General features: G+C 41.6%; 1 protein-coding gene across 50 annotated transcripts in view; it reads right to left on the bottom strand.

Annotated features, from left to right (window-relative positions):
- Window positions 1–25,478, bottom strand: part of CACNA1C (calcium voltage-gated channel subunit alpha1 C) — a 495,328-nt gene that overhangs the window by 104,657 nt on the left and 365,193 nt on the right. For 25 of the 50 annotated variants that reach the window (XM_075504541.1, XM_075504568.1, XM_075504596.1 and 22 more), the window contains exons 10-16: window positions 21,741–21,815; window positions 19,633–19,723; window positions 10,485–10,511; window positions 8,199–8,359; window positions 7,165–7,390; window positions 974–1,181; window positions 25–145 (exon numbers count right to left, since the gene is read on the bottom strand). In XM_075504541.1, coding sequence (XP_075360656.1) covers window positions 25–145; window positions 974–1,181; window positions 7,165–7,390; window positions 8,199–8,359; window positions 10,485–10,511; window positions 19,633–19,723; window positions 21,741–21,815 — 909 coding nt within the window. The remainder of the gene's footprint in view (window positions 1–24; window positions 146–973; window positions 1,182–7,164; window positions 7,391–8,198; window positions 8,360–10,484; window positions 10,512–19,632; window positions 19,724–21,740; window positions 21,816–25,478) is intronic. The other 25 variants (XM_075504605.1, XM_075504690.1, XM_075504615.1 and 22 more) reach the window with 1 other exon arrangement.

Genomic DNA, 25,478 nt, shown 5'->3' with positions numbered 1-25,478 from the left:
GAAAAGAATAGCATCAAAGGATACAGTTTCCACAGATGAAGAGGATGATGAAGTAAATACAGACCAACATTCCTGGAAAAGAGGGGCCGCCATAAGCCATGATCCCATCATACATCACCGAATTCCAGTCCTCCCCAGTCAGGATCTAAATGACACATTCCCACCAATAAGGGATACAGTGTTAGACCACACAGAGAATTTGAAAACCCCATTAACACAAAGATATCTACTATCCTAGAGAACACCCCCTCCCCCAGGATGGTTGCAGACTCTGGCTGTGTCCATCTAGAAAATTAAAAAAGACAGAACAAGGAGAATGCAAAGAGAGCCTGTGCTCAAAGTGTAAATAAAACCCTGATGTCCCCTTGAAGATGATGGCTGAAGCCAAATGGCTCTCCCAGACAACTCTGCTCAGGTCTCCTCACCTCTCACAGGCATTTCCCTCCCACGTGTCTGTTGTTTCAGACAGGCTGCACAACCTATAGCACTGAAGACAGCCGCAGCACAGCCCTCCCTGGCACTTCCCTTCACCTTGCACATGAAATCATGATCCTGATGTTCTTGGCTGATCACTCCCAAAACTGCAGTCAGCTTAAAGGCCATTCGCTTACTTCTCTGGTGCTGTGAGCAGATTATTTGTTCCCCAGTACTGTGGGAGGGGGGAGGACAGCTGTAGGGTTGGGCTTTGGCCTGCAGGTGCTGCCCTGGGACATGGCAATGACCATTCTCTTGTCCTACCCTGCTAAGACCTGGTGGCCTTCCTACACACAGGGGTTTTAGCTTTGGTTCCCCAATTTGGGAGGGAATACCCCTGTGCTGGCAGCACAGCGTGGCACCTTGCTCCTGGAGCTGTTAGCCTGATGTCCAGTCTCGGGGACTGTCAGGCTGCAGGGGAAGGGTGCAGGACCTGCTCTCTGTTTTGCCACGTGTAAGCACAATGCGTTGGCCCCACTGGGACCACTCTTGCCCTTACCTGAAACACAGTGAGGAGGGACTGGGGGAAGTTGTCGAACGTACTCCTCCTGGTCTGCATCTCATCAAAGTTAAACTTGCCCCCAAAGAGCTGCATCCCCAGAAGTGAGAATATGATAATGAAGAGGAAGAGAAGCAGCAACAGGGAGGCAATGGAGCGGACTGAATTCAGGAGTGAAGCCACAAGGTTACTCAGGGAGTTCCAGTATCTGGGAGAGAAAATAGAGGCAGTTAAAATTCCTTCAATCCAAGACAGGTGCTCACGGACTGCACAGGATATTGGTTCAGGCTGCCTTCTGCGTATAAGCAGGCATTTCCAAACACCCTATTAAGCAGTGAATCATTGATGTGCTTCCCTAACATAATGAGACCTACTGCAACTAATGAGTAATTTTACTACCACACGTGTACATACACAATTCCCTCCACCCCCCAGCCCATATGCACACCCAGAAGATTATTGCAGCACTCTCCATCTAAGGCTTTGCAAATCTTATATCAATATATGGTGATTAGTTCTTGCTGTTTCAGTGAGTTACATTCTAACCAACCTCATTACAACAGTCACAGATGTTATGGCAGCCAGAATACCTCACTCCAGAGAATGGCCTGTAATAACTAACAAGAGCAGATGGGGAAACAGTTTGGATGCAAATACAAACTTGTCCAAAATCTGGTGTATGTGAATATGTGCTTGGGCTCACCCACAGATAGAGGTTGCTAAGCTTTCTGGGACTGAGAGGAATGAGAAAGAAATTAAAGGTCCTTTTACATGGACCCTAAAAGAGACTCCAGATCTACGCCCATAAAGTCCAGAGTTTCCTTTGCTCTTGGAAGAGCACACCACCACTGTTTTTTGGGGTATTAAACCCGCTGTGGTTCCTCAAACAGGCTGCAGAACACTTTGGAAGAACTTCATTCAAGAGAGAGGATGGCTAAGACCTATTCTCCCAGTGTATTCAGGCTTGTGCCCAGATCAGACTGATGTACGATGCAGAGAAAGGATCTTCTTGCCCTTGTGGTCCCACTTTAGGGTTCAAAGAAATGCCAGCAGCATGCTCTGCTGCAGCATGTCAGTTTGCTTGCATTCTTTGCCAGCCCGCAGAGTAGCCATGTGTTGGAAAAAGGCTTTAGAAAAAATTTCTAAAGAATCCACATCACCCATGAAGCAACTTCCACTTTGATCTTGCATCTGCTCAACCACTCCTAGTCTACTGCTTAGCAGGTCATGACCGCTTCTCTTTTATGCAATTCTGAGCCTGACAGAGCTTTCAGACTGGGCTGAAGATTAGCTGTCATCTTCCAATCACCTCATTTTGAATGCACATTACTAGCAAGCTTCAACAGCTTTCACAGGTCAGCGAGCCAGTAATGTTTGCCTGGGATCTCTGTCTTCCTTCTAGCACCACCTCTTGTGGCTTGCCACCATGCTTTGAGATTCCACCATGGCCAACGTCCTCTACTCCCTTCTCCCAAAGCCCATAACATTGAACCTTTCTTTCCTTAGAGAACTCTGAATCTCTAGCCATATTTTCCTCGGAGACAAAAGTTCCACTTGAAAAGGATGGCAGACATGTCTAGTGCTCTCACTCCTTTGAGGAAACCTGATCCTTCCACATACAAATCTGTTCTGAAGGTAGTGTAGTCATTAGAGACAAGGGTTCTTAAAATTCCAGTTAAATTAATATTTTTAAAATATCAGTGTAAAAATAAGACTTTCCACGGAAGACTTCCCATGGAAGACAGGAATGTTTGAGCAGCCCAATCACTTTATGAAGGTTAGCAATCTGATCTGCAGAGGAACACCACCATGTCCTCTGAAGTTCAGCAACTGGTTCATCTCCAAGAGCTGAGCTTCAAAGAGAACTGTGATGTTTTCCCTCCAGCCCAGCTTCAGCACTTCAGAGAAAACTAGAATGCTTTAAAGTTTAACTGCAATTAGACAGATGAACAATGAAAAACTACAGAGCAAAGGTAAGGGCATGGAAGCTGTGGGCTCAGTGCCACCAAATGTCCGCACTGAATGTGCAATGTAACAGCTCGCTGTATTTGTGTTTATGCTTACAGCTCACATACTTTCACACTTTGGGAGGAAGGGAAAGTGACACAGGAAAAGGGAAAAATTAATTTCTGATGAAACTCGACTGACTTTAGCATCCTTAAACCAGAAACTGATGGGGTCCAGAATATGTCTCCAAGCCCTCCAATGTCAGCCAGGACACACATTTTCTAGGTCTTTCTAGCAGTGCCCTTAAGAGACATACAGTAGAGCTGTTACCCATCTGAATAGTCTCAGTGACTCACTTTAAGCATAAATGCCTTGCTACCTCAGAGCGCAACTGCACAGACTTTTATCAGCTCTGCATTTCTTACAAATGCCTCAATACCTGAGATTCAGTTTCTTATGTAACTGTCAAACTTAAAGCAATTAACTGAGACGACCTGGCGATAAGATTAGTGCTGTTTTATCTGTGCACTGAGTACTAGCTAGAAATACAGCACCATTAGAAAAGTAAACAAACCAATCAGAGGAAAAAAAAAGAGAAAAGGAAAAAGGAGATGATAAGGAAGGCTTGACTTGACTGGGATGTGAAAATCACAATTGTCTTATCTTAGTGTCCTAGAAGCCTGAACTGAGGTTACCATCTGAGGTTAGGTGGTTGCAGAAATAACATGAACACCCCCTCAAAGTGAGATCTGGGGTTACTCAATGAAACACAAGGCTTTTAAGTCAGGAATGGATGAAATCCAGACAAAGAAAAAGTGTCTCACTACTTCGTCCTCTTCGGTTAATATACTACAAAGAAAAAACAGTTACAATAAATCTCATGGCACTGCTGGATGGAATCAGAAGTTTTGGACCAGGCAGCATATAATGGGAGGTACAAGAGAAAGCACTGCTGCTTCCTCAGACTTATCGGGAAATGAATGTGCTTCTTAACATCTCCCACTTGCAGATCTCAGACCCTCGAGGATGCCAGTGAATGAGGCACTGCAAAACCCCAATGAGTAGGACATGATTATGATCCCTGTTTCAAAATGGAGGAATGATGCAGAGAAGTTAAATGATTTGTTCAACATCTCACACAAAAATCAATTGCAGAACTGGATTAGAACTTAAGTGTTCTTTTATTCTTTTCCCTCTCCTCTCCATTGCCTTCCACTATGTCTTTATGGTACTGGCAATCACAGATGCAGAGCTTAAAACAGTAGCAACAGCTGGCAGTCTCATTGTAGGAAAGCTTCCCACACTGTTCATCCAATTTAAAACCACTCTGAAAGCAGGTACAAAAAAAAAAGGTGTCCTGTCTCTCCTCCCTACAGTTAACAGTGACATATCTAGTGGCAGGATTAGGTATAAAATATCAAATTTCAGTATGCTGTTGCAAATAAATTGATTTATTTTTCAAGTATAAAGGACTAAATATAGGGATTTATAAAGCAGTAAAGGACTATTTATAAAGAGAAAATAATTTGTCTTCTCATAGCAAAGGGAGATTTTCTGCACAGCCCTGTAAAATTAGGGAGAATAAAAGAAACAGATTATTTTGTTTCTTGTCTAATGTACAAGACTAAATGATTCTGAAGAGTATTTATAATTTTGGAAGAAATGTTTGCTCTTGAAATTCTAAATGTGGTTTCTAAAATGATGCATTGTTCATCTGATGGTGTCTTTATTTGTTTCTATTATATTAGGGAGCTATATTTGTGTTTTTCCTAGAAGTGTATCATCTTGACGCACCCAGAATTGGTTTGTGCGTGATGTTTACCATGGAAAATCCATACAAATATATAAAGATTAGGCTACCTACTAATATACTCTCACCAGAGTAATCTTCCTGCTTTCTGCCTTTTTAATGCCCTTGATTATCATTATTTCCATCTCCACTGTATGTCCCCATGTCACTGCTCATGAATATATATTTGACATAAAACATTACACTATCATCCCTCCTACCCTTCCCAGGTTTTTAGGATTGTATCTTTCTGTATTATCATTGCACTCAGGTGGTGTATTCCACCAGTATTGATAACATCGTCAATAAATGAACATTGTATTTAGAGCTGAGTGAATAATGGAAAAATTTGTATTTTACTGGAGAACGTCAGAGGTAAAAGTTTTGCTTTAATGCCAGAATATTCTCTCCTGCAGTAAGACATGAGTGGGCCTAAAATACTGCTTTGGAGGCTTGTGCTAGGGCCTTCCACATGAGGGTGAACTTCACCCACGGAGGGGAAAAATCATGAAGAAAATTATGAATAATTAAAAAACACAGATAAATCTGAGACTACGGCAACCTACTTGCCAATATTTTAGGAACAGGAAAGCAGGCAAAAACTGATTAATACATTATTCATTACAAGTTATTCCTCAGCTCTGTGCTTTACACATAGACCCCTGTACAAATTGCAGGAGATGTATTCCAGGTAACATTTGCTTCCATGAAAAATTGTATTTTAGTTCTGCTGCAGAATGAAGGTACATATAACTAGTCCTACTGCTGGTTGGTTCCAACATTACATCTCTGCCAGAATCTTTAGGAATATTTGAGTACTCCAATAGCTCAAGCTTCCTTAAGTATTAATGATATTCTCTCAGCATTTGCCTTTCTATAGAGAATTCTCTTAGCTAGATTATATATTTTGTGTAGGAGTGGAGAAATGTCTTGAAAAAACAATGACCTCTCCAGGATGCTATGTTGAAGCTTAGCTTTTATAGCTATTGGTATGTTGCCCTGGGTGTATCTGATTACCCAATGCCTGAAACAGCTACTGGTTTCCTCAGAAACCAGGCCTGGGACTCAGTGATGATAGCTTTCAGACCCAAAGATCCAGGAAAAACAGTCACCAGACCAGAGATCCCCACTATTTCTGAAAGGGCAAAGATGCCTTTCTTGCTGGAAACTCTTGTTAGCTGGAACATTTTTCCCTCTTCTATGATCACACGTGTAAACAGACCACTTTTTTTTCTTTTTTAATAGTTGTAGGCTTGCTTTGGACTCTCTCTCTGAGACCGTAAACTGATTTTCTGTCTCTGCTATCTGACCTTGAAAACCATCCACCCTGCCAGAGAGCTGAGGCTCAGAAGCTTTAAGGGTAAATCTCGTACGATGCACAAGTCCAAGTCTGTTGTTTTTTCTGCCTTACAGCTCTGCCATCTTGACTGTCTTCCAGTTTTGGTCTTGTTTTTCTCATGCACTGTGTTTTTTATCTCAAATTTGTGAGAAATTTCCTTTGGGGGAGTTTATAGCAATTCTAGAGACATTTTCGTAGCTGAGCTTGCAGAAAATGCACTCTTTCACCACCTCAGTCAAGCTTTTTATAAGGTGCTGACTGTTGCCCACATGGGAAAAGGCAGGCCCTGTGCGACTTTGGGCTTTGGGTGAACACTTGGATAGATTTGTTCCAAGAGCTCCCATCTGGGTAAGTTGGGAGCTGATCTTTCCTACAACCTCCCCTCAAGCTGAGAAACTCCTGCCAAACCAAGCTGGTGTTTTGGAGGTACCCGACTGCAGGAAGCAGCAACTGTTTAATAGACAACACTGTGCCTTTATGCAGAGGGAGAGGAGAAAGAAGGAAAAGGAAAAAGAGGGGAGACCGGAGTCTGGAAAAGTCTGGTTTCTTTGTTAAGCTGCTGCTTCATGCTGGACTCCTCTGAAGGAGACGGGCTGGCAACATCCTTTGCCTATAGCTGCTGGTGTAGGCACTATCTCCCACTCAGGCCACTGTTGAGTCTACTGGAACTGGCATGGGCTCCTCAGTCAAATGTTGTTTTGGCTTACAACAGTCTCTCAACAGTTTTTCTCTGTCACCATAAAGCAACAGAAAAGGTCACAAGGATATCTGCTGTTTTGTTTTCACTTTCCCTTTTGCAGGGAACCCTAAGAGCCCGAGCTTAGCTCACATTATCTTTCCAGATTTCATTTTAACAATCTGCATGGTATCAAGTGTCTCCAGGCCCCTATGCCAGACTGCTCACCGATCCTTACCACTCACATCAGGGATATCCAGTCTGTACAGCTCTCCCCATCCTGCCACAGACTTCCGAAGATGAGGACTGTCAACCTAGCACTCTCACTACCCAATTGGTGGTAGAAAAAGTGAAAAAAGAGGGATGTGACTGACTTGTACCTATATGTGTTGTGCATTGAGCAGTAGCCCTCCTTTATTCCCAAAGAAGCACAAAAGTACCTTGTGATTTTAAATATTCTTAGGAGACGAACACATCTCAACACCGAAATGCCCAGTGGTGACATGATCTTTGTCTCAACCAGAATCGTTTCCAGGATTCCTCCACACACAATGAAACAGTCAAAGCGGTTGAAGAGGGACACAAAATAGGCCTGGAGACCAAGGCTGTACATCTTCAGCAGCATCTCTGCCGTGAAAAGAGCTAGCAGCACCTTATTGGCAGTGTCTCATGAAAAACAAACAGAAACAGATTAATGAAACTTAGTCAAAAGATCACCACAGCTAACCATCGGCCCTTGCCTATAAGAAACCCTTTCTGGGATCAGTGTGAAAGGTTAACTCCATATAAGCTTAGGTCAAAGAATGGACTTCAAAAGCATGGGCATCTCATTCACAGAAATGTTTTATGAAGGTGCTTACAGCGATTCTTATGTATTGCATGTACAGCTGTGATCTATTACACAACCACACAACCTCTATGGCGGGGATGTGCCTTCCTGTGCACAACCTCCCATCACGCTTGTCATCTGCAGATGAGAGTGGGAATAGAAGAGCTGCTGTGCTACCTACTGTTGCTTAATTAAGCCTTTCACTGCTCTCACCTCCAGTGAGGATTCAACTGTTCTGCAGACAGAAGAACTTTACAAATCACTCTTCCTTCCTCACCTCCTTGGTATCTAGAATTTATCATAAATGCCATTTCAGGGAAAACCTTGGAGGACCTGTGGCTCCCAGTAGCTATCCATAAATTGGAAATCCAGTTGCTGCAAATATATATTTAGCATAAGCTCCTGATTTCACCTACACCCAGTGGAATACTGCTTTGGCTGGAAATGAGGAACTTGTGTTTTCCCTGAAACTTCTCCCATTGTAGGCAGATATTTTGTTGTATTATTTAAGGTCCTCCACAGACAGAGGACTATTTGGAGCTGTGTATGCTCCTTTTACATTGTGTGGTCTAATGCATCAGGTCCTCCCTCAGCCCCCTTTTTTGACACTGACCACAATAAACAAAACCATCAGCCTCTCCTCACCTTGGACCTCTGTGAGCCAGTCTGGCTGGTTGTAGTGTTCAGAGGCAATGGTAAGGGTGTTGAGAAACACAAGGAAGATCACCAACCAGTAGAAAACATTGGACTTGACAGCGGCGCGGCATTTTCTTCTGCAGAATCGATTCCATCGGCGCCAGTAGCGACTTGAAAAATTGGAAAAAGAAAAGCTCTTTTCAGATAGGGATCCTTAGGCTATTGCAAATCTCTGTCAAGAGAGACTCTAGTCTTGATTTATGGTTCAAGAGTGGTAGAGAATAAATTTAAAATTCACCCTGAGAAATATTCTTTCATTCTCATCTCAGTCAACAGTTGTGATCATCCTTCCTTTAGCTATAGGAATAAAGTTAGTCCTAAGCCAATTTGCAACATTTAGGGATGAATAAACCTCTTCAAGCAATGTCTTAATATGATTAAGACCTCCATCGCAGCTACCCTGAGAGTTTTTTTAGCCCAGTTCCCACAAAAATAATTATTCTTCTGGTATTTAATGTTTGTGGCCTGCAATGGGACCTTGCCCAGCCACAGGATAGTCAATGAAAAGATACCCACTATATACCATGGACCTTTGGATTAAGTCCTTGGAGAGATGAGGTCAAATAAAATCCATGGAACATTTCCAACATTCAGAAATGTTCAGGAGTAAGCACAATACAAGGGCTAACTCTGAAAAGAAAACCAAAACTTAGGGGACCTCAGCATCTCACCTTCATGCCTGGAACTAAGGATACCATTTGCTAATCAACAGACCTTTTAAAGTTTGCCTTCCATGAACACATCCCCTTGTGTCACTGATTTCTGAGGGTAATTACTAACCACAGAAGATATTTAAAGCTAATTACACACCTCCTACTCTTCAGAATTTAACTTCCATAGCAACCAGTTTCCAGGCAACACTTGCCACTGTATAATAAATCTAATAGTTTTATATAGATATTATATACATATATGTGTGTGTATGTGTGCATTTGTGTGTGTGTATCTAAAGAGACACACACATACACAACATTACGGGAAGAGAGAACTTTTCTTGGTTAGTCTTCTCTTATGTATTATTTCCAGTGGTAAACTATGGCCATGCTTGAGGTCAGGGTTCAGCATCTATATGAACTAAAGCCAGGCAATGTGAACGTTGCACACTGGCCAAGAATTTTGCAACAACATTTTAACAGGTAATCAAAACAGGCCGTTTTAGCTATGCAATTTATAAAGGCACCCAGTCTATCTAGCACAAACATTTAATAAGGGTTGTGTGTTTTGCAAGTCGATTTGGACAAGAAACAATCTTCCCAACTTTCAAAATGGGCACAACACTTAGGCATTCATGTTGTCATTAAATCATTAGCAATCCCACACACTTTTGTGTGTACCTGTGCACAAACGTGCATGCACATGACCGTGTGATGATACAAGTGTTTTTTTGTGCTTCCACCTACATAAAAATAAATTAATGGATTGTAGGAATGTGATCGTGTATGCAACTCTTTGCACAGGGATGAATATAGGCAGTAGGTACACATATGTGCATTCCTGAATTTACATTACCGTTCATTATTTAGGTAATCTGAAGGACAGAGTTGCTCACTTGTTCAAGTTATTCTGAAAATTAATTTTTTTTTAATAAAATTGACTTTTAATTCAGCGTTATGGAGGCAGCTGGGCTCCTTCTGAAGAGGTAGAAATGGACTGGGACCTCAACAACCAAGTTCCATAAGTTCAGTCAGCCTTTCCAATAAAAACCCACAGATGACCACCTGGGGACTGCTTCACATTTTCAAACGCTTTAAGCCAACAGAAAAACAAACACCACCAGAAAAGACTCTACATGTCCCATGGTGAAAGGGAACATTTCACAAATAAGATGCAAACCTCATCAGTTGAAATATTTACAATCAAGCAAAGCAGAGTAGTGCAACAAAGTGTAGGAAAGAGAACCTTGAGCTGACAGGGTTGATGTCGATGGATGTAGTATAATTATGTGGTTGAACTTTTTTTTTCTTCTGCTTTTATATTTTATGGCTCGAGATATGTAGGTAGCAATCAGATAGGTACTTCTGAGTGAAATACTGTCAGTAGTCACTATGCCTTATTTCAGCATGAAACTAAGAAAAAGGATCTTGATTTTTGGTAGATGACTGCCTAAAATCTGACAAGTTTGGCAATATCTCCTAGAATCACCACTGTGTCCCACAGATGCAGGAGTAAACCACTTCACAAAGTAAGGAACAAAACCAGTGGAAAGGAGGAAAAGCAAAAGTCAGTTTTACTTACCTAAACTTTGATTTTGAGATCCGATGCCTGAAAGATAAGAATTGCCATTAAAGTCTCTGAAGCTGTCCCATACCTCCCAGGCTTTCATGAAAATAGTAATAGAAAGAAACAAAGTTAAGCTCAATTAATTTTTTAATGGTTGTTGTTTTCCTCTTGAATCTCCTGTAAGTCAATGTAGGCACTCGGCAAGGCTAGAATTCCCTGATATACAACTCTTGGTTTTTGGCGGGAGTCATGAAGCAGGAGTCATGCCATGATGGGATTCTACCACCTACAGACATCAGTGAACAAGCTTTTCTCTTGGGTAAAAGACTGGCCTAATGCTAGGGGCACTCTACATCTGCTACCAAATTTATTTTTCAAGTATGACTCTTTTTTTCTTTTAGTCACTAGGTTTTTTTCTTATATTAAAATATGTATGACTTTATACAGACAGACTTGTTGCTTTCACACATCACCTGTCACTTCTGGATATATAAGCACATTATGAAACCATGGGGAAAATAATGCTTTCTTTTTTTCCAGCAATTGAAGGCAAACCAGTGCATTGTCTTTGTTATCTATGTAAATTGATTTGAATTCAAAAGGGTCTGAACAATAAGAGATTCTGTTGCTATCAATGAAATTTTGGGAATTAAGCATTCCTGAAAATTTGGCCATGTTCCCACTATATATGTGTTTAAATATCTAATTCCATGCACTTGGATTTATTCACCTAAATAATCTCATTAGCCTTTTATGAGAAGTCACAGGCAAAGCTAGAGATAGACTCCCAATTCTCTAACCACTACCTTGCTCTGCTTGACATATGTCCTATAAGGCCTTCGAACTCTTTGGCTGTCTTTTGGCACATACATAATGGTGCACAGAGAGAAATAAAGGTATATGGATGCAATGACATGCGTCAGAGGTGATTTAGGAAGCTGCAAAATCCACTACCAATAACAGAATAAATGAGAATCTGGGGAGTGACTATGAACAAGATATTTCTGCTGGGTTGAAGCATTTCTTAAGGTTCCCTCTATGATAGAAAAGTGATTCATTGTTAACAGTCAGCAAAGGTCTTACTGTACTGGCTTAAAAATGGATTCACTGTTTGTAGACATGGGACAAAGTAATTCTCAGAGCATCTAACACTACTTTCTGTAGCAGTCTTAAAAATGGTCATGTCCCTGTTTGAGGACATCAGTCACTGACAAGTAATCAGTGATGGGTCAGTTTCCTTATGTGGAAGAGATTTTAGTGATAGGAACATTTCACCAGCAGATGGTCCAAGCCAAAAAAAAAAAGCCTTTGCACTGAATACATCATTCCTGCTGTGTCACAGGCAGCTTGTCTAGGCCACATACTAGGCAGCAGTGTAGTTACACACACACGCAATGACTCTTTTGATAAAGAAGAAATAATGCACTGGCTGAACAGAATGCTAAATTATGCTGCAGAGCCAAAGCAAGCTTTAACAAGGATGACAAGTGAAGCACCTACAAAGCACATCCTTACTGTTAAAGCTACCCCAACTTCTCACTGAAAATTCTTGCTTGATAAGCACCTACCTACAAACTGTAATGGATCAGATTTACAGGCAACAGGAAAGAAGGCTCAGACAAAGACAGGGGAAAGAAAAAGAAGACAAAATCACAATGAAGGAGAAAGCTGGGCACTGAAAAGGAGATGGAGAGGACTTTCATAGGAAAAGGCTGAGGGGGTGGGCGGGAGAGAGCAAGGGAGATGTCATGGGGAATCTGCCTGGTGGAAGGTGAAGGACAGGGAGTGTGAAGTCCTCTGGTGACCTCTCTGCCTAACAGTTTCCCAGCAAGGGAGCTGTGTGGCATTTAAGGAATCTTTTATTTATTTAAGCAAAAGAGATGTGGCAGGTGTAGTACTCATCACGCATGTGATAATTATATCTTTGGAGCATTATGAGCAGCAGCCAAGTGCATTCAGTGCTCCCACAGGTTAGCTACAGCCTCCCCCCCGCCATTGCCTTACTGCTATGGCAGAAGGCTTTATCACATGTGGGTGTCCTATATATATAGAACAGGACAAGGAAGGAGGAAGAGATTTATATTTAGAGGCAGAATCCAAGAGTGAAATGGAATTTTGGAAACACGAACTGTACAATAACTGATTCTGAAAACATTATGCCCAAATCTGAAACACATTTTTCAAATAACCCTTATGATCAAGAATCTTTTGTCTTTCAGAACCAGGGTTAACATGTCATATAATAAAATGCTTTTATGGTGTCACTAGGGGCTGTCAAATAGTTTGGATTTGGGGCCTTGCCATGGCCCCTTTGTGACACTCCAAACTGGCACTCGCCAGGGGTTCAGGGTGGACCAGATTCTCTGCTGGTTTTAAACATGGATCTCTTGCATCCCTGGCATCCTGGGAGCTTTTTGTCATTGAGAGAAAGAGAGAGTCCCCATTTGTGTCCAGCTCTGGAATGTCTTGAGAAACTATTTTTTAAAATCATGGTATAGGAGCCTATATGAAAACCATTTCAAATCACTACTGAGTGTTTTTATCATAGGAACCATGTAACTCAGATTATCTTTTAGAAAGACAAGCACAAAAATCAGACCTGTACTGTTTGACTAGCTAGCTTTTAAAGTCTCTAAAACTCTTCTAACCTTACATAGTTATGTACCACATACAGATAAGACTGAAATTTAAAGATATTATCAACATAAACTCAGGACTATTCAGCATTATTCAAATCTAGTTAGCTATCCCACATTCTGAGAGATAAAGTCTTCATTTCTCTGTTCATGGTGGACACCAGAGAAGAGAAACTATGCATTTGTGAAAGATGTGACACTGTTGTATAACAGGGATTGAGGACTTTGTGTAATTGTACACACAACAAACAATTCTGGAAAAACCTTGTGACTCCAAGCATGACACAAAGGCCACATTACAGTTATTTTCTAGGTGTAGAAATTACTAAACACGACCATGACATTATCTGGCATGCTGGTCACAGCTACTTTTACACTATATGATCCCGCCTATAGGCAGCTATCTTCATGAGGACTTACAAAAGCCCTTGGATACTAGTAAAAGCTCTCAGAACAGCAGTAACACAGAAATTTACTTACTATGCCCCTAGGTTATACACAACTTTGGGGAACATCCAAAGAGCTGCACTGTGCATATCTTAGAGATTTTAGAACTGTGAGAACACAGTCCTGGTGTGATATTGATTCTGTTTTGGTGCAATATGGTGCATTCATGCAGTTACTGGTCAAGCAGCACAACATTTCTCCCTCTCTCTATTCCTGCTGATGACATTTCATTGCTTCTAGTCAGGATGCTGGCATCCCTGAAGAGAAGGTGCCCACCCTAGGGTCCTTTTTCCACATATTACTGGGACAAGAGCATATAGTGGCAGGACATTTTCAGGAATGTATGCTGCATACCAGATAATCTCTCAGCCTAATGAAGTGTTAGGGCTAAGTTCTACCCTCAGCTATGCCTCTGCGATTCACACTGAAGCAATGGGCCTCCATCCTTCTGCCTGCTATCCTCTGTACAACGCAATTAACACTGGGGAGTTGTGTAGGGACATGCAATGACCGTTTCTCATTTCTGACCGTTAATTAAAAGCTTCCAGCAAAACAGAACAGATGACCGGCCCTGGAGAACTTGTGCTCTGATGTGGACTGAGATCCTCCTGCTGAGGCAATCACTGAATTTCAGCAGGGTCCACACAGCGATGCCTCTTCTCTTTTTTTACGTTCTTGCCCTTCTTGCAGAAGCACTGAAGAGCATGCCGACCTGATGGGAGCAATGCTGGTTTTAAGAGGGAGGTGGTTGTTGGCCAGCAGCCGTAAGAATCTACAGAACATCCTTAAGAAAACTGGGTGTGTCTAGCTTAAAATTGAGCTGGTTTGCTATTCAACAGGCTTTCTTACAAGCTGGGAAAATAGGCCAGCACTTCAGCATTTAGTGAATAATCTTGCTCTCCCTGTGGCAAGTCACAGGCAAGACTTGTCACAGAATCCGAAGTAGGAAGATAATTCCTCCTCCACAAGGGCATGCTATTGTCCTTTAGACACATATCTAGAGCTGACTGTGAATATCAAAAACACCTTGCTCATAATAAATTGGAGAGCAGTAGCTGAGGCTGACACGTAAGGGTCGATCCTGTGTGTTTTCCTGCTGAAGTCAGCAGTGGTTTCAGAGCTTTTGGCAGACTTTTCTTACCACTGCTCCTGATGTGATGGGGACTTTGGTCCTCACAGAAGGAGGCTATCTTCTCATTAGGTGAAAAACCAGCAGCAACTATAGTGAACTTGCAAGCAAGCTGACTCTTTCACCTTCACCACTGGCTCCTATGCTGATTATTGCAAGAACTGCATAGGATTTATTTTCCCAGCCAGAAAAGCACCGAGGGAAAAAACACTGATGGTTCAGCTGCCAGGGAAAGCTTCCATTTTTCATAATATTTTCAGGACACACTGTTTTCAGTTGGAAAGCCAGTGTAGGTTGTTCATTTTATTTTATCCTGTTTTATTGTTTTAACCCTCTTTGATGGAAAAGCAATTGAACTGTCTCCCAAATCCCGGCCAAGGTGAAAATGCCAAGTGGCTTACTGTTTCCATGAAAGCAGATAATTTTAAGCTCTCTTTTCCTTTGAGCTCAAGTGCTTCACTTTTCTATTGAGGCTCTATCTATGGAACATTAGTTTCCACAAAGGTCTTTTTTTTAGCTAATACATATGTATAAAAGCAAGCTCTACTGTGGCACTCCAGATCTGTATGGTTGTATTAGAAAATTAACATTCTCGTTGTATTGGAAGATTATATATGCTGACATCCCACACAGAACGGATTACTACTGATTATGAGCGATAACCTGTCCTCAGGAATCTAAGTCCTGCACAGCAGCAACCACAGAGGCTCAGGGAAATTACTTGCTATTGGGAAGTCCTGGGTATAAGGCTATCCTGTAAATAGAAACCCATTGCTCCTAGTTCTGGGTTTATCCCACTGATGCTTGCTGCAGAGGAAACACATTTCTTTGTACCAGAGACAACAGGTTATTAAAGCTGTGACACATCAGAAGTAAGATAAGTTCCACTTCCAAATGTTGTCCTTGAGGATAAAAGCTGTTGTGTTTCTACTGCAGGGCAGATGTCAGTGCAGTACAAGGCAAAACCATGACAGGGATGATAGGCTGTGGAAGTTGTGGAATGCTTTTCAATGTCCTGTGGAATCCTACAAAACCTTTTTCAAACTCAGATGCCTGATAAAGCTAACACCCATGTCAGGAAGGGAACTACTCCCTGCCACAGCTCTCCTGATGGCACAGAGTTACACCAGGAATGAATATGAATGAGGGTTTTTTTGTTTTAGTTCTAAGAAACCAGATTTACACAATAAGCAAAGAGAGATTGGATGTTAGATTCCTCCTGAAACTCCTTCTGCTGGTTTGAAGACTGGCGTTGCTCCAGACAGCACAGCTGATGAAGGCAGTTTCTATAGTATGGATACTATAGAAATAAAAGCTTCTTTGAGACAATTCATCAGTAGGAGATAGCTTGTGTTTGAGAGGTACTCTCCTGATCTCACATAACATATGTCTCTGTGGAGCTGAGAAAGGCTGTCAGGGAAGATCTCCTTTTCCAAAAGGCACGCTTGAGCCTGGCTTCTCAAGCAGATCTTTCTGTCATTCAGAGACCCAGCTCTTCAAAGCTCTACAGCTTTTTATAAGAACAGAAAGAACAGCCAGTAATTCCAAGTTATCTTCAATAAAAGTGCCTTTTCTTTCAGTCTCTTGGGTACTTTTTGCCTTTTATCACGAGCGCATTCTGATGGCAAGGTCAGCCTGTAACCACGGTGGTGGTGCTGGGGTGGTTAAATGCCCTAGCAGCCTGATGCCACTAAATAAATAAATATATTACCTTTGACTTGAAATCTCCCTGTAGCTTCAGTCATGTCTGGTTGCAGCTTGCCCAGTGCAGGCTCTGCCCTCTGGGGAAAGATGTGTTTATAGCAAAGCAATGGGGACTCATGGCCACTAGGTAATTTTAGCAGGCTGGTAAAAATGAAGACTTATCTGCAATAGATGAAACTCAACAATTGAACAAAAAACTTGTCTAGCCATTTCAACTGTAAAAACAAAATCCAGAGGGCAGATGACTGCTCAAAAGTCCGGGCCTAATCTTGAACTAGAGTAAATCTGGATGGCATGACTATAATTATTAATGCTTACTGAAAGTCACTAGTACTAGATGAGGAATTTATTTGAAAAGCTCAGCTGACTTCCCACATGAATTATCTCTGTTCTTGAACACTGGGCCAAATTCTGATGCTTTTAGTTGAGTTCCGATAAAGGAAAATACTCATTCAAATAAATTCTTGCTTACATTTTACATGTTCCAGCAGGAATATTGGCCTATGGGAGGTTTAAGTGAAGGCTCAGTGAGAAGAAATCAGGAAAAAACCCAGGAAAGCTGGTTTCTCTCTCTGTCTGAGTGTGTGATACAGTTACAAAATGAACCAGAAAAGAGTCCAAGCCTCAGTATTAAAGGCAGATCTGAATTTACCCATAACTGAGGAATGTGCAGCTCTACAAGTTTGAAGCAAACATTTTACAAAAGCAGAAAGCATTGGCAGAATTTGTATCTCACTCCAGAATTTAAAATACAATGCTCAACCAGGAAAATGAATAGCTGTAAGGAGCCTATCCATCTCTTAGAGATGAAAAGCAGTCTGAGCGAGGCCTTGACGATCTTAACTGTCCTTGGGTAAGGGCTAAAAAAACCCATTTCAATAACAGACTTCAATTCCCCTACTATACATCACTCATTTTCAAACGAAGTGGAAAGTGGCAAGGAAAATGTTTATCTCCGTGAATCTTACATGTCCTGCTCTGGTGAAACTTAGGGCCCTGTTTTAAAAATTACAACATGGGAAGAGGAAATGAAGCTCTATTTTCCTGTCATTTTCCTATGCCTTCTTCCCTGAAATGTGTTGGACGTAGCCATCCCTTCTCCTAATGCCAGGAGTATAGTGATCGTGGTGCCAGACCACAGTACTGCCGTTCGCCTGTGGGCACATTGGGCTATTTTAAGTACACTCCATTCTAAGTCATGATTACATTTAGAGTTGGGTTTAACTTCAGCTCTCCTGGTCACATTCCAGCTAAGATAATTATGTTCTGCTTGCCAAAATTCCCCATGCAGTTTCAGTGCAAAACAAGCTATCCCTCATACATCTCCTTATACACTTGTGCCCTTTGTTTTTAAACACCTGTCACATTTTACCCTGAAGGTGGCTGAACTCTAACACTGTGAAAACAATCCCTGCATTTACAGTTCATAAAGTGCTTTAGGATCCTTTGGGATTAAGGACATTAAATGAATGCAATCTGTAATATTAAAAATATAAGCAACTTTATAATAACAGTTGCCATTGTTGTTGGCACCTGGGGACCCACTGTGTTGGGAACCATAACTGCAGAATAGAGATAGTTCTCCAAATTGGATCCAGCTGGAAGAAGTGGTCACATATCCAGCTGCTGCTTCCTGTAATGCAACAAGAGCACAAGCAACTTGGTGGGGTGCTAAAGAGAGGGCTACAACTGCCTCAGTGCCGTGAATAGATCTAGCCTGGTTCCTTCAGAGAAGAGTTCATAATCTAAACTAAAATGCCAGACACAGCAGGTAGGCAACAGCAGGCAGGTGAAGGAAAGCTATCATAAATAATTTCTCCTGGGGTTTGTAAGTCACTGGCTGACACTTACAGGAAAGCAGATTGAATTTACAACATATTCCACATATCACATCTTGCAATGCAGACAAGATCTCCTCCTCTTCAGTTCATCGAGGAGAGGGCCAAGGGTGTGTGTGGGAGATACAATCAAGGTTTACAAAGTCATGAAAGTGATAGATAAGCTGAATGTGGAACTGTTGATCACCAAATCTCACAGTATTAGAAGGAGAGGACGTTGACTGAAAGCAGTAGTAGATCAGCTTAAAACAGATACAAGAAAGTACTTGTCTACAGAGCAGGTAGTGAACTTCTGAAACTTGTTGCCACAGGAGATTGTGAGAGCAGACAGCCTCAGTGGGTTCACATAAATCCATGGATGATGGGTCCATAAATGGGCACTAAAGGCAAAAAGCAGAAGTGGGGCCTCTAACATCTCTAGTCCAATAAGCATAAATTTGAGGGCAGTAAAAGGGGACTGGAAAGCAGGAAATGGCCAGGCTTGCACACTTGCCCTCCTATCGCTGTCAGGACTTGAACACTGGGTCAGCTGGACCACAGCTCTGACAAAACAGAGCATTTCTTATGTACTTATGATCAGCATTTGATCAACACTGAAGGGCTCAAGGTATGCCCAAGGACAGGACAGAGCCTCAAAATACTCCAGCATGGTACAAGCTGTAGCACTGATATGCTTAGCCTATATTTCAAGGAAATTTGGAGGGATTAACATATTCCCCAATAGCATAAAGCCCATTCTTGTTCAGGTCATGCAAAAGGGAAGAAAGGACCCCTCTTGCCTATTCTTGCTCTCTGTGATGCTAAAAAATATACTATATAATATGGTGCGCTCTCACACATTCTCGAGCACCTCCATTAATACAATGGTGCAATTTCAAGGAGGTATTACTCCCTCCTAACTGATGCATTTCTTTGTCACTACAGTATTGTGTTCAGCATTTGAAGGGTGTAATTCAGGCTGCAGGATGAGAGTTATCATCCACGTATTTCTATTACAAGACACTGTAAAGTGTACAAGAATCATTAGAGAAATTAAAATAGACCAGTCATTTCCATTCTTTGGTCTACATATACTGGATTTGATTATCTATCACCAAAGAGGAATTTTAAAATAAGAACACTGTTACCCATCACTTCTTCTTTTAGCTATTATGCAAAACCAGATCTGCTTATCCTGGGCATTCTTTGATTTATTTACATCTGTGTAAACCCAGAGGCTCTCTACTAATGTCCAGAGTGAGTTTACATTGCAATTAAGATAAGAACCAGGTTCAATAGATCTTCTGCACCCTCTCCTTTCACCCATTGTGGGGTTTTCTTCCCCTTAAAAAGCCTGACATTTGCCCTGGCTTTAACCCACCAAGCTCAATCCAACCCCTACATACATATATCTGTGTATATGTACTCACGCTAGCCTAGCACCGCAGTTTTCGCCTTCAATATCTGCTCCAGGGACGTTGTCTGTGTTCACGGACTCGGTCTCACTGGTGGGCATGCTCACTGTAAGAGTCAAAGGGAAGAAAAAGAGAAGGTTGGCCATTAGAACCTGGCACATGTATTAATGAATCACATGAGTGAAGGAACTGGCTTAATGAAAAGACCCTCAGCTGCAGCTCCTGAGGATTAAGCAATTTGCTGAGCAAGTCTAGTGCCTCCCTGCACAGGCCAGGCTGGACCGGTAGACTTCAGAAACATACACAGGTTACTCAAATGCTAAAGAAAAGGGAAGAAGCAGCTGCTCTCTTTCTTTCAGAGTCAGTTTCTGGAAATTTTATGAATGAGAACCATTGAAAATTAGAGAACCTGGCAAAGCCAACAAAGAAGCTTTTGCTCGATTCAACGGAACACTTAAAAAAAAATGCCCCTTTACTTGCACCAGTCCAACCATCTCACTGCCCTCCCCAATCTCTTGTGCGATGAGTAGAGTGTAAATAAAAAGTACCAGATTGACAGGTACTCAGACAAACGGCTTCTGTTAGCCTGATAGCAAGTACCACATAAATAATACTGGTGGCTCATCTGTCATATACTAACCACTAATGTGTTTCAACCTTACACTTATAAACTGAACTTATAGGCATAAGAGGGGAATTCAGACTCTCTGACCCATTCAGATATTACCAACAAAGGTGCTAATGAATATGGACTATGGTGCAGATTTTATATTGACACCCACCAACTAAGAACTGGACAGAATCTCTTAGGCTTTTACAGAAGTATCATGGAACAAACATCAAATGAAAGCAACCTGACGTGTGAACCTATCTCATCTGGATTCAAGGACCTGTCACATCTTCTATCTGTTATCAAACTTCAATATTTTATTTACTTCTACAGATCATTAAAAAAAAAAATCACAATTTTCATTCCACCAGTTGCTCCCAGCTCCTATATGAGCTCTAAGAACTCCTTCATATATAATCATTCAACATAAGTTAGGACAATGGATAGGATCCAATATGTGTCCTCTTCCCACCTCCCCCCTTTTCAAATACACAAAACAAATGAAAAAATTATACTTAAAACTGAATGATGGAGGAGTTAAAAAGATCTCTCAGATGCCTGGTAGAACTTCAGAACATGACCTGTAGTAGCAGTTGGATATATATCTCAGATGAGACTTGAGAGCATGCACTATTAGCTGTTGGAGAGGCTTCTAACAGCCTGTAAAAGACATTACTCAATACTAAGAACATATCTATTTGTGGGTCCTTGGTGTTACAGGAGGCAACGTAGAATAAATAGGTTCCGCATTTCAATTGGGCAGATGTTTAACAGGCCACGGGACCACGTCTTCTTCAGAGGCTAGAAAGATATCAGAAGGTTCTTCCAAAGAGGTCCTGAGTTACTGCTTTGAAAGCATTAAGGTAGAAATGTCCCTCAAAATGAACTCTTTTTCCTTCATCCCATCCCAACAATTCACGTGCCTACAACATATGTCTTGGGAAATCTAAATTTCTTGTGCTGAGCTCTTAGGACCATATGAAATAATGGACTCTCTAGTACTCTTGACATAACTATGAAATATTGTACTCTGATGGTGCCTATTCCTTTACAAAGACTAGATGTTTTAATAATCTTGTCTGTTTGGAAAGACAAATTAAGGAATCAACTGAATTCATATTTTGATGCACATGAAACAGTCAAGTAAGCTGTAAGAAAAAACAACATTCATAATTAAAATTTTCGGTTGAGACTAAGCCCTTCAGGAAAAAAACAAAACGTTGATATTTCGCAAGTCATCTTTGAAGATGAGGTAAAGCACTTTCAAGACATATTCGAACTTATTTGCAAATGGAAAACAATTTTGAAGACATTAGCAAGAGATTGATTTGCAGAGCAGCTTATTATCTTGAGTGCATGAAGAGGACACGGCACAAGCAATAGAAAAAGCAAGGCACGCACATGCAGAAGTATACAAAGCTGTATTATATGTCAGTCTGTATAGAGATAAATAGACACACACACACACACACAGATATACGCAGTGTGGACACAGAGTGCAGTGGAACATTACCATGGGTTTCTGTGGAGTGACTAAACCAAGCAAACTTTCCTTTCTTCTTATCAGGCAAGCCAGCTGGAGTGCTTCCTTTCACAGACAAGATGGTCAGTGTCAAGTACCAGGAACAAGACATCAATAGAGAACATGCAGCCAGTGACAGGCAAAAGAAAAAAACAAGGAACTCAGCTTACACATGACATCCACTTCTGTCTGAAAACTTCATCATGTGAATTAAAAGTACAAAATTAAAAACAAATGTATATGGAAGTATGAAATATTATAACATCATCAGAGGATAAATCTTCCTTGCTTTCTGCTCTTTTTTATATCTGACTTCTGAGAAAATGAAGTTGTTGAATTTAAGTTTATGGGTAAAATCCTTTCTCCAGTGATATCAATGGCAAATTTCATCTTGTTTGACTGTCTGACCTATTGAAATTGATGCGATTAAGGCAATTGCAATTTGTCCCCAGGTTATCTCCTGACCCTTAGGGTCAGAATCTGGACTAGCCAATCTTTGAATGAGGTTCCTTGGCTTTCTTCCTAAACTGCTCCAATATCTAGAAACTCTTTCAAAACTGTCAGAGCTGCTAAAGGAAGGTTCTTGGGGTAATTACATTTCTCTGTCTTTCTCTGTCTCTAGAGATTAACAACCTTCATCAAGCACTCAGATGTACGCTACCTTACCCAAACTAGGATAACCCTAGACTATGTCTCATGATTTCCATTTGAGTTTACATCTGGCACTTGCCCTCTGATGTCCTCCTGCTGCATGGCTTTTCATGGCATTAGTTAATGTTGATACTCTGCCTATTATGCACAAAGGTCCTCAGCCCACACAGATCAGATGTGCACGCACAGAGAAGTCTTAGAGTGTACTTCACACTTCCCTAATCTTACTGCTGCAGAAAGCCAAATTAAAGTGAGGGTTGCAGGTGCAGTGGCACATGGGCTGAAGAGACTCCTGTGGTTCAGGTTAGCTTGCTGGCACTAGCTCACAGGCATTCATTATACTGCACTGATGGAAAATGTTAAGGACAATAAAAAGTATTACGATGGTATCAAGTATAAGAAGAACGATGGCCTAGAAGTTAAAGGTCAAGACAGACAGGAGATTAGGACTGGATTCCCCAATGTGGTATGCTCTCAGCAGGGCAATCACTTATTTTACCCGGCATCCCACATCACCTTCAATATCAGGGGATAATCACGTGTGCAGATGCTGTGAGGTTCATTCAGGCCAGTTACAAATCCTGAAAACAGAAGATGCTGCAAGAGAGGTGTGTATAAACTGGGGCTGAATATGAGAGGAAGTAAATCAAATACTGCCCCGATGGCTTTCTTATCTGACTCAGATCTTGGAGACACAGACCTTGTGCCCACACCCCCGCTCCAGTCTAGAAACAAGGCGGGCATTTTTTGCAGTCTGGGTAATTAGTTACTGGAACCATGTACCAAGAATGCTGGTGGTAAACCCACCACAGGAATGTTTTAATCAGGAAGAGATGTTTCTTCTAAATGGTGGGCCCTAGTCCAGACCAGAGTTATGTTTAGGACCCTGGTATACAGACTATGCCATTTCACTGGCCACTTCCTCTTTGTAATTTTGGGAGCTGAGACAAAAGCAAGAAAGAGGCAAATGCCGATTTCCTCCCACCTGGGCACAGAGCAACTTAGCAGTGGAAATCCTGGTGGCTCGCCTCCTGTGCCATGTATGTTCAGTGACTTAGGCGCTCTTACAGGAGTGGTTCTCTGTCAACTTCAAGAAATCCACTGCTTGTAACCAAATCAGAGATCCCCAGGGGGCTTGGTTCTGCCAGACATAGAGGGCACATTGTCTTTCTGTGGGCTCCCCACCTCCCTGCTTCCCAGCCTTCAAGCAGACCATTTAATCTTCCATCTATCTCATACTTTGCATTGAAGGTGCTTCAGTGTCCAAGCTGCAGCATGGGCAAGGCAGTGATCGATCCCTGTGCATACTATTCAACTGCCCACCTAACAACCTAAAGTATTAGGTCAAGCAACTAAACACCAGTGTTGTATATGGGTGACTTCTTGACAGTAGAGAACAACTCTGCTCCCTCACCCCTCCATCCTAAGTGACAGCAGGTTGTTAAAGGAGTGAGGAGGCATTTCCATCAGGCAGTTTGCCTTTGCTGGACTACATCAGGAGCAGCAGTGCAGCTAACAGGGCAATGGGTACACAGAGTGGGCGGCTCGCTTCAACCAAATCAGTACAGTGAACCGCTAACAACAACACAGGGACAGATCCCATAAAAGATATTACGTATTTCACAGAATCATAGAACGGTTTGGGTTGGAAGGGACTGTTAAAGATCATCTAGTCCACCCCTCCTGCCATGGGCAGGGACATCTGTCACTAGATCATGTTGCTCAAAGCCCCATCCAGCCTGACCTTGAACACTTCCAATGATGGGGCACCCACAGCTTCTCTGGGCAACCTGTTCCAGTGTACCTGTTCCTGGGGCAAATCATGGTGGCTTTGCTTACATGACAATCTCTTTTTTTTGATTTATCATCACATCCATAATTCACTCTGGTTGATGAAATCTCCCATTAGTTACATGTTCTCTAGGTAGCATAGCATAGCATTTTTTTAAAGGGAAGTTAACTTTTTAAAGGCATGTGAGTATCTCATGATTTCGACAAATTGCAAACCCTAAGGACCAGTAGGTTTTATACTCTCTCTACAGTTGCTTCTGAAGCCTTTGCACTTCTTATACCTTTCCACAGTGTGGATCATCTCTGAATGTAGACTTTTTCTCCTGGACTACCTAAACTTCAATTTCACATTACTTACATAGTATTCCTGCAGCAACTAAAGCAACAACAAAAGCTATGTAGCAGCTTCCTTAAAAATAAATCTGAGAAATTCTTCTTGTTATGTTAATTCTATCTCTGAGACCCAAGAGACAGAAATAAGGACAAAGAATCTGCAGTCTGTGACTGGCTAGACAGACAGGTGTGCAAGACCCTTTGATAGCCTCTGTTCCCTGTCACTGGCAACAAGCATTGATACCAGCTCTACTCTTGCACTAACATATGTCCCTCCTCCAACGAAACGTCCCCTGGACATGCAATGAATTATTAGATGGCAGGTTGCCAAAAGACAGCCAACCACTGAAACAGAAAGCTGTCACAAGCAAATACCCTTCTGTGTAGTCCTGAGATAATTTTTCCTTTATACACTGGGAGAATAATATTTGCTCCCAGTTCAGAAATATCATTACCACTGTTGCATCTTGCATTTATGACATGTTTGTCATATCAGCAGTGGAAGTAATTCTAATATTCAGATTTATATCTATAGATTATATAATGTTGCTACACTTGTTGCTGAATCTCACTTTACTACTGTGACGATTTAAGACCCAGAGAAGATCATCCACAAACATAGATAAAGCATAAATTTTTCACAGATTTTAATGGGACATGTTACTACATGACCTTGCAGATCTGGGCATTAGTTTTAGAACTGGATATGTCAGAGGCTATTCACATTGCCTGACTTTATGTCTCTGATTTAGCTGTTTGAGTTAGGCTACAGGGGCAGATAGATTCCTATCACAAGTTTTCTGAATGCCATACTGATGTCTCCCTCAACTGTATGGACAGGCTGGGCATTTACCTTATGCTCTTGGGTTAGGTACCTGATTTGAAACAGTTTGACTATCCAACAGTATGTCCATTCATATTGAAAAAGACCTGTAGTGGGTTTTCACATTAAGA

The sequence above is a fragment of the Mycteria americana genome, chromosome 1 (assembly GCF_035582795.1).
Source record: "Mycteria americana isolate JAX WOST 10 ecotype Jacksonville Zoo and Gardens chromosome 1, USCA_MyAme_1.0, whole genome shotgun sequence".
NCBI classification, from domain to species: Eukaryota; Metazoa; Chordata; class Aves; order Ciconiiformes; family Ciconiidae; genus Mycteria; species Mycteria americana.
Note: the sequence above shows the minus strand (reverse complement) of the source record. Positions and strands in the feature narration are given on the sequence as shown.